Below are 9961 nucleotides of genomic sequence, written 5' to 3'. Positions count from 1 at the left end.
TTCCATATGCCGTCTCTCCCGCACGCACGGCGGACCCTTATGAGACGTGGGGGAGGTAATTTTCCAAGCCACCTCAGGAATTGCTCTCTGCACCTTTGCATGACTGCTCTTGTTTTGACTTGGTTTCCGGCACATCCTCCCCGCCCTGCTTTTGTGAATAGTTTCATTTCCTTTGTTGGAGGCTAAACAGTCTGTCCTCCAAAGGATGCCTCCACTCCAACCCCAGGGACAGAAATGCAAACGCCAGCGCAGTTTATCGTCCCGTCAGCGATCCTCGCGGTCACGCCCCTGCCTAGGAGGGCGGCGGGCCACCGGCCCAGCATCCCACGCGCAACCTGACCAGCCGTGGACGGTGTGGGTTTGCGGGGAGGGGAAAGGAGGTTTCAACGGGCTTGCCCTAGGACAGTGATGGCGAACCTTTTGAGCGCGGCGTGTCAGCATTTTGAAAAACCCTCACTTAACTCTGGTGCCGTGTCACCTATAGAAATTTTTTGATCTTTGCAACCATAGTAAAACAAAGACTTTTATTAACAAAGAAAAATCAACCAAAAGAATGAGTTCGCGTGTCACCTCTGACACGCGTGTCATAGGTTCACCATCACTGCTCTAGGACTTCATGGTACCTGGTAGTTCCCAGTGACTTTACCCTGAGGTCCAGCCTCCCTGCTTTTGTGAGCGTGTGGGAAGGAACCGAGCAAAGCCCTAATGCTTGGTGGCATTCTCTCTTCGTCCACCACTCGGAGCTCCCCGGGGTGGCAGGGATGACCTTGACCCCGCGCGGTCAGCTCCCGTGCCTCCTAGGCTAAGGGGTGGGGCCACCACCTGGGCAGGGTCAGGACGGCTCGAAACAGCTGAGCGGAGCTGCAGGGCTCATTTCTAAATAACCAAGTCGCCCTCAAAGAGAGGCCCAGCTCACGGGACTCCGCTGCAGGTGGGGACACACCCTGGGGGTGGGTCAGGGGACGTGTGACGGTGCCAAATGGGAGTTAGTCGTCCCGTCTTCCAGACTCACCTGTTAGCACCTGGCAGAGCGGGCCCGGGGCCTGGGCCTCGGCGGAGGGGCTGGGTGCCCGGGACCATTTGCGCCTGAGCAGGTGTTCTCGGCCGCCGAGCGGGCCCCGGGAGCTGTTGAGGGGCTGGAGGAGCACCTGTTCCTGCCCCAGCTGGATGAGGCCGACCTGCCCGGAAAAAAACACACAAAACACGGGATGTCGGTCACGTTTGTTCACACTCGCCCGGGACCCGGCACCCCAGGGGCAGCAAGGCCACCTGACTGTGGCCTGGTTCCCACACCTGGGCTTTCTCTTAGCAGGTGGCCCAGCGTCCGGAGCCCACGGAGGAGCCTGTGTGAGCCTTGAGGCATCCCACCCGCCGCTGTGGTGGGGAGGGGGTCACAAGGTGTGGGGGGTCCAGCGATATATGCAGCAGTACCCATTTTCCAGGCTTGCTTTGAAAGATGTATTTATTAATAAAAGCAAATTTGAAAAAAACAAATATGATTTTTTAAAAGATTTTTAGAGAGAAAGGAAGGGGAAGGGGGAGAGAGAGAGAGAGAGAGAGAGAGAGAGAGAGAGAGAGAGAGAAACATCTATGTGAGAGCAAACATTGATCGGCTGCCTCCTAGACGTCCCCTACTGGGGATCAAGCCCACATGTGCCCTGACCGGGAATCGAACCGGCAACCTTCCGGTGCACAGGATGACGATCAACCAACTGAGCCACACCGGCCAGGCCAAACTTGATTTTTAAAATAATTTTAAAACCATCCCCAAAAGTTTACCTGAGGAGGAGACCCCAAACGTGTTGGGAATGAATGACAATTCTGTCCTTAATGAGAAAATGGATCTCCCCCGGGGGGATATTTAGAATTAAATAGAGGATGGAATCGGTCAGACATGTACCCGTCACCAGAATTGAACCTGCGACCCTTCCGTCTACAGGCCGATGCCCTGGCCACTGAGCCATGCCAGCCAGGGCCGAGGGTTTGTTTTTTAACCAAAGGACCTAAAAATGAAACTGAATATGTTAGATTTCTAAACACAGTGTGAAGGGTGGAAAAGTTGTTAATCACCAAATTTGTAAGTGGGGCCTAAAATTATTCAAAGCCCCCTAAAAAGGGGATTGCCAAGAGTTGCTGGATGATCAATGAAACAGGCTTTGTAAATTGAACAAAAAATGTAAGAACTAGGATTTTTTCATCAGTCGCTTTAATACAGCGGTTCTCAACCTTCTGGCCCTTTAAATACAGTTCCTCATGCTGTGACCCAACCATAAAATTATTTTCATTGCTACTTCCTAACTGTAATGTTGCTACTGTGATGAATCGTCATGTAAGTATCTGATACGCAGGATGGTCTTAGGCGACCCCTGTGAAAGGGTCGTTCGACCCCCAAAGGGGTCGAGACCCAGAGGTTGAGAACCGCTGCTTTAATAGCATGAATATTAATTCACGCAGACACACACACACACACACACACACACACACACACACACACGATGTGTAGAACTGTTCCCCGAATTGGGACATACTCCTTCTCCAGGATCCTTCCTTCTCTCTGCCCCACCCCTTTGTCTAAAAGCGATGACACACTAAACTAGCGCGTCTCAAACTCCAAAGTCCCCTGGACGTCTGGGTGGAACCCAGAACGTGCCCTCCTGACAGGTCCCCACGCGATACCGCCACTGCCATCCGGGGACTACCCTCTGAGACGCTCTGCCGCCCGCCACCACACAGCGATCCCTCCACGTCTCGAGCTGGGAGCTCACTCAGGCCTCGCGAAGCAGACCCCTCCACCTTCCGCAAGGCCATCGGATCGCCCCACCCGATCGCCGACAACCTTCCGTCCTCAACACACAGGGTGAGACCATATGGACGGCTCTGCGCAGATGTCAAGGTCTCTAATTCATTAGAACGTCTGCCAAGAACAACTCAGAGATTTTATGGCCCAAATAAAACTCTTATAGTTGGCGGTGCGTGACCCGCAGGGAAGCACGGCCTGCGTGCCTCTCCCCTGAAGTTGCAACTCGAGCGTGAGGTACTTCGGGGAGACCAGAGCAGCAGGCGGAGGGAGGCAGCGGTGGGCTGCGGGGGACCCACAGGTACAGAGAGTGGGTACGGCCCGGGCCATGGGATGGGTTCCGCCCGCACAAGCCCTGCACTCCCTGGAGGAGACACTCAACTCCAACAAGGGGCTGGATGGACCCTTCCCGAAATGCTCAGGCGGCTGGAGTTCAAAGGTCGCCTGGGGTCTAGCCCTTTCCGAGCCAGGTGGGATCTGTTCATCCCAGGGTTCTGCATTCAGAAGGCTCGTGAGCAGGTAGTTTCAATGGAACTCGATACAGAGAATCTGTCCTCGGTGAGAAATCCTACGGGTGCCAACACGCGGTCTAGCCCCGAGGGGAGGTTCTGCTTTAGAAGGTCTTTCTTTTTAAAAAATATATATTTTTATTGATTTCAGAGACGATAGGACAGGGAGAGAGAGAGATCCACAGACCGGCTGCCTTCTGCAAGTCCCCTACTAGGGATGGAGCCCGCAAACCGGGCATGTGCCCTGACCATGAATCGAACCGTGACCTCCTGGTTCATAGGTCGACACTCAGCCACTGACCACACCTGCCGCACTGCTTTAGAAGGTCTTGTTAGGAGGGTCCCACATCCTGGCTTGTCACCTCCTCTGCACCCCCTCACACCACTGCTATCACCAGAGACTCCCAATAGCCAGAAAGGCTCCTCCTTGCCCCGGGTAAGCGATCCCCCAAACGAGGTCCCAGACCAACAGCAGCACCTGGGGCCCTGCCAGGAATTCCAGCTCTCGGGCGGGGTGGGGCCTCGCCACCAGGGAACAAGTCTTCTGGGGAAGTCGGATGCCAGCGCAGGATGAGAACCACGGCTCCTGGGTGAATTCCAAGTGCCTCAGGTGGGCATCCAGGGCCCGGCCTCACCTACTCCACACACCTGTCCATTCCGCTCAGCTCCCACCATCTCCTAGAATAACCACCTCCCATCCCGATCCCACAGCCGACTCACGGGCGCTCATCTCGGGATGGGCCTGGCCTTCACCCGGTCTTAGAACCCGAGACCCACCCCCTTCAGCCCCAATCCTTGCCTGCAGGCTCCACCACACCTTTGTCCTGGGCGAACCTGGCCCACCCTCCGAGGAACGGCCGGCATCTCTCCCTCCCTCTCTCGGAGGCTGGATGGGAGCCGACCAGAGCCGCCTGCCCTTGGCAGGTGTGTGACAGTGAGCCGGCTGCTGTCAACAATGCTGGCTGCCTGGCTGATTTATAACTGGGAAGGCCTGGGAACGGCCTGTGGGGCAGGAGCAGAGACGTGTCTCCCAGGCCTGGTGGCCAGCTCTCACTCAAGGATGGCACAGGCTTCGCCCATGGCCTCTCTCCACGAGCAGCTAAGGGACCCGCTCTAAGATCACAGCCCCTGACGGCCGGCCGTGCAGTCTCATTTCCTGAAGAACAAGAACGTGCCTTGGCCGGCGTGGCTTCGTGGATGAGCGTTGACCCATGAACCGGGAGGTCACGGTTCAATTCCCGGTCAGGGCACATGCCCAGGTTGCGGGCTCCATCCCCAGTAGGGGGCGTGCAGGAGGCAGCCGATCCATGATTCTCTCTCATCACTGATGTTTCTCTCCCTCTCCCTTCCTCTCTGAAGTCAATAAAAATATTTTTTTTTAAAAAGAACAAGAACATGACTGCGCATCAGTGCGCAGGGAGAGGTTAACCGGTGGCTCTGCGAGGCCCTCTGAGGTTCTGGCTGCAAAAACCTCTCCCGCTGGACACATCCGAGGTCGGCCAGCTGCAGCGGCTCAGAGTTCAGGAAATGAACTCCAAGAATGCGATCCGTCTGAGATGCCTTCAGTTCATCATCCCGTCTCCAGCTCCGTTTTCTTTTCCAAGACGTTGCCAACAAAGCGAAAGTTCAAACGAGGGAATCTCATTACGTGCCCTGGGTGACGGTCACGGGCAGCCCGACGCCCCGGAGCGGTGGCGGGTGGACAAGGACACTTCAAGGCCACGGGGGTGTCTTTGCAGAGAAAGCTTCACATTCTCTGGTCCAAGTTCTTCCCTTTCTGTCCCTCCGTCCTTCCAAATTCCACAAACTGTCCTCTGCCTCCTTCTTCCGTTCCTTCACCGCCACTCAACTATTTCTTTTCACGGAGCTTCCAACAATGGGCTTTGCATTTTGCAGGTATGTTTGCGCTGCCCCCGGATAAGTAATATTCATCAATGAGTCACCCGGGACGAGGCCCCTTCCCGACACCTGTACCAATATCACGGCGTGTGATCGCGCAGTTTGGTCTACTTGCTCCCTTCCAAATGGTCCCCGTACCATAGAGTTTTTGCCAAGACGAATTCCTGCTGCTGCTCTATGTGGCCATGTGGTGTTGCATGAAAAAGCAGGCAGTTTTCTAAGCAATCCGGAGTCTGGTAACTCTTTGTTTGTTGTTATTAATCCTCACCCGAGGATATTTTCCCACTGATTTTTTTTAGAGAGAGAATGGAAGGGAGGGGGAAAGATAGGGAGAAAGAGACATATCGACGTGAGGGACACACATCGATCGGTTGCTTCCCGCTCGTGCCCTGACCAGAGCTGGGGATCGAGCCTGCAACCAAGGTACGTGCCCTTGACCGGAATCGAACCCGGGACCCTTCAGTCTGCAGGCCGACGCTCTATCCACTGAGCCACACCCGCTAGGGCATGGGCCCAGCTTCTTAACCTCCCACAGCCCAGAGCTCCCGGGTGTCCGGGCTGGTCCCAGCATCTCAAGCACAGCACGGCCCTGGCAGCCCAGCCTCGGCCATGAAGGGGCGGACAGAGCCTGACGCGTGGACTACCCATTTGTCAGCGTTCATCGGCAGCAGCAGGGTCACTGCTCGGCTGCCTGACCCCGCAGGCAGGGCTCCCCCGCCCCCCACTGTGTGTCCTCACGGGCAGGGGTGGCAGTCCCCCCCTCTCTTCCCACAAGCGGCACAGACACTCATTCCAACCTTGGAGTTCCGTCTCCGCTGCCCGTCCCGGGAAGCTGAACCGGGTTCCGGCCCCGTTGGCATCCCGCGATCTGGTCCTCCACGGGCGGCGGCGGGTCCAAACTGACGTCAACTATTTGGGGCAGGAAATACCTTCCTCCCAGGCGCGAACGTCATGGCTTTGAAATGACACAGCTACGGACACGCTTCCAAAACCTTACGCCACCTCCGAGGGCTCTGGGAAATGTAAATACAGCGGAGCCGCATAAACAGAAAACAGCGAAGGCTTGAGCCGGGGGTCTCTGCAGCTCCAAGCAGCGCACACGGCTTGCCCAGCCTTCCGAAACGAGACTCAGAGAGAGGAGACACCACGGGCCCACACCTGTGCCCACTGGCGAGCACAGAGGGTGGGGGGCAGGTTTACTCTTCACGCCCCTAAACAATGAAGGGAGGATCTAGTCTCATTGTACCCCTCCTTCAAATGTCTCCGGAGCCCTTGCCGGTTTAGCTCAATGGGTAGAGCGTCGGCCCACGGACTGAAGGGTCCCGGGCTCGATTCCGGTCAAGGGCAGGACAGGTACCTCGGTTGCAGGCTCGATCCCCAGTCCTGGTCGGGGCGCATGCAGGAGGCAACCAGTCAATGTGTCTCTCTCACAGCGATGTTTCCCTCTCTCTGTCTCTCCCCCTCCCTTCCACTCTCTCTAAGAATCAATGGAAAAATATCCTCTGGTGAGGATTAACAACAACAACAACAACAAAACGGCCCAGGAGAGAGACGGCACGGAGGAGTCCACACAGCAGAAGCAGGCCTGTGTCTCCCACCCCTGCTCCCTGAGCCATTGCGGGGACGTTAGAAGTGGCAGGATTTCCTTGATACTCAACATCGTTCCATAAAGTTTTATTGAATCTCCATTTGTTTATTTACCCTCTGTGGTTGCTTTCTCGCCGAGTAGGTGCAACAGAGACCATGGGGCCCCGCAATCCCTAAAATACAGCGGGGCCTTGACTTACGAGTGTCCCGACTAACGAGTTTTTCGAGATACGCGCCGTCTCTCGGCTGATTGTTTGCTTTGAGTTGCGAACTAAAATTCGGGTTACGAGCCAGCTTCAGATACCCCACCGCTAGTTGGCGCAGCGAACGTCACAGTGAACGCCACAACATCAGCCCAGCACCACGTGTCTCACTCATTCACTTTTTGACATACAAGTAATCTGAGTTACGAGCTCCATCACGGAACCAATTAAACTCGTAAGTCAAGGCCCCACTATAGTTACTATTCGGCCTTTTACAGGTGAAGTGGGCCACCCCCGCTCTACCTGGTTCTATGGCCCCAAGATTTATCTACACGGCATTGCCCGTCTCCCACGCCTTGTCCTGACACATGCCACGCACACGCACACACATACATGCACACGCCAGGTCTTCACCTCCCAGTGCTTCCACACGGTCAAGAAGGACTGTCAGGTGCCCACCCACCTGAACCGTCTCAAGCACGGAGCGCCATGCACCCTTGGTCAGCCTACTCCCCGCTTCTTTCCCTTCTCCATGCGTCCGGACCACCTTGCAAACCAAGTCCCCAGGCTGCCTGTCCCCTCCAAGTCCCCAGGCTGCCTGTCCCCTCCTTCCTCCGGCCAGAGTGCACTTAAGGAAGGAGGGCCCAGCATCCAGCTCACAGGGACGGGAGGAACAGGGCAGACTAAACAACAGAAGCGAGGGCTGGGGCAGGAATTTAGAATCTCTGGTCTAAGAGGTCCACCCGCCGCTGGCAGGGCCCAGCTCAGCCTGTTGGCCCTGTTCCTTTATCTAAAGCACAGCGCCCTCACATGGCGCCGGAGGGAAGGGCAGCCCCGAAAGCCTGGAGGACTGACATGAACTCTCATGGCTCAGATGCCATCTGTACAGGGCCCAGCGCTCGCTTGCTTACTCGCTCGCTCGCTCGCTCGGTGGGGATTTAAACCGATGCGATCCAGATTTCCACCCCCGGCTCCTCCGCAGATAGCTAGCTACTCGCTGGAAACTTTACACCGAGAAGTCTAAACTCTGACCTCTACAGAAACTCACTAAACCGCAGCAAATGGGATTCAGATGTTTCCATGTACAGTGCAGGGATGTGACCTAGACTTTAAACACTTTGGCAACAACAGCAAAAATGATGTGGGCCTTCCAGTCCCTCCCAGAACGTGATCCGGCCCTGACCCCAGGCCTACCGCGACCGGGGCCTTACTCGCTCCGACTTAACCCTCCTCGCCCACGGCCCGCGTTCTCTGCCCCCTCCGCCTACGGTCCATTTTCCTGGTTTAACCCCAGAAATCAATTTCTCCTGGCTGAGCAAAAGGAGATCACATTCAGAGCAGGACACAGAAACGTCCAGACTGGGGCACTGGCGAATGCCGGTCCTAGGACATTCCCTAGGACATTGCTCAGAAGAAAACAGAATTTTCATAGGAACCTGGACCCCAGGCTGTCCGGCTTTGTGGCAGCGTGAGGAAGGGCGAGGGAATTCTAGAAGCTGCAACCAGAGAAGCGCGAGGTGGGGGAAGCAGCTCCTTGTGCCTGGGAAGGGCAGACACACAACCATGTCAGAACCTGCTTCCCCGCCCAGCCCGTGTGGCGCAGTGGTTGAGCATCAACCTATGAACTGTTCAATTCCTGGTCAGGGCACATGCCCGGGTTGCGGGCTCCATCCCCAGTAGGGGGCGTGCAGGAGGCAGGCAATTGATGTTTCTATCTCTCTCCCCTTCTCCCTTCCTCTCTGAAGTCCATAAAAAATATATTAAAAAAATAAATAAAAACAAGAAACCGCTTCCCCGGCAGCCAGGCATGGCAATAGACAGAGAAGCAGCTGTGTGGTTCATGCCCTGAGCCTCTGCCAGGCTTGCTGGGGGCAGCCATGTGCCAGCCATGTGCACTCCTCGGGCACCGAGAGCTGAGAAGCACTTGCCTGGCCGCCTGAATGACCACTGGGTGTCCAGGCAGGTGCGCAAGAACCTCCCCTCCCCTTGGGATACTGGTGCCTCCTGTGCAGCGGGGTGGGGACTTGGGGACAGAGGAAGAGCTATGGCCACAGGAGACAGGGAGAATCTTATGTCCAAGGTCAGCACTCCTGGGGCCTGGCTCAGGGCGGATGCCCACAAACGCCCACTTGTCGTGAGCAAAGGTAGGAGCACCCTCTCCCTCCTGGTTCACAACTAATCAGAGTGGGTTAGTGGCCCGCCCGGGAGCCCCCCAGCTCCCCTTTCCGTGCACAGAGGTCTCAAAGGGACAGAGGGAGGGGAATGAGTGCCCACCACCCCATCCCCACAGCCAAGAGACGAGACGGACACCAGCAGGTGTGCCCCATGAAGTGCACACGTGCAGATAGCGCACTCGCTACACCTGGGCCTGGGCCAAGCGCGCCTCTCCGTCTGGGGGCCTGACAGGTACTGCCAGGCGGGCTGAGACGCATTCCCCTCCGTCTGCGGTAGAGCAGCCCCACCCCACCCGAACCCCAGCCCTCCTGGGGGGCCACCCCCTGCGCCGCGACAGACTGAGGGGCAGACGCGGAGGAGGGGGCAGTACCAGGCCGCCGGCGGCGCCGCAGGTGCTGATGGAGACCAGGGAGCCCGGGTGGCCCAGCACGCGGCCCGAGTAGAAGCACAGCTCGGCGGGGCGTCCCCGGCGCCAGGCCTCGCCGGCCTCCTCCACCTCGAAGCCGCGGGACAGGAAGCGCAGGTCGCGGCGCAGCTGCAGGTACAGGTCGCGCCCGAAGGCCGGCAGGTGCAGCAGCAGCGCGCGCTCGCCGGGCGGGGGGGCGCGGGACGGCTGGGGGCGCGCGGGGGCGCCGCCGCCCGTCTGGGGCCTGGGGACCCCGGGCAGCAGCGGCGGCAGGTGCACGTCGTCCGGGCGCACCCGCCGCGGGAGCACACTTCACGTCGCCGCCGCGTCGCCGACAGCTGAAGGGAGAGAGAGACGTGTCAGCCCGGCGGGCCCGGCCCGCCCG

The 9961-nt window shown here is 57.6% G+C and overlaps 1 protein-coding gene across 1 annotated transcript in view; it reads right to left on the bottom strand.

The window, feature by feature from the left end:
* ADAMTS17 (ADAM metallopeptidase with thrombospondin type 1 motif 17) overlaps positions 1–9961 on the bottom strand; it is an 88648-nt gene that overhangs the window by 77993 nt on the left and 694 nt on the right. Inside the window, 4 exon segments of the mRNA XM_006103975.3 lie at positions 1013–1178; positions 9541–9771; positions 9773–9808; positions 9811–9917. Coding sequence (XP_006104037.2) covers positions 1013–1178; positions 9541–9771; positions 9773–9808; positions 9811–9917 — 540 coding nt within the window.

This window comes from Myotis lucifugus, unplaced genomic scaffold, assembly GCF_000147115.1.
Source record: "Myotis lucifugus unplaced genomic scaffold, Myoluc2.0 scaffold_525, whole genome shotgun sequence".
Classification (NCBI taxonomy): Eukaryota; Metazoa; Chordata; class Mammalia; order Chiroptera; family Vespertilionidae; genus Myotis; species Myotis lucifugus.
Note: the sequence above shows the minus strand (reverse complement) of the source record. Positions and strands in the feature narration are given on the sequence as shown.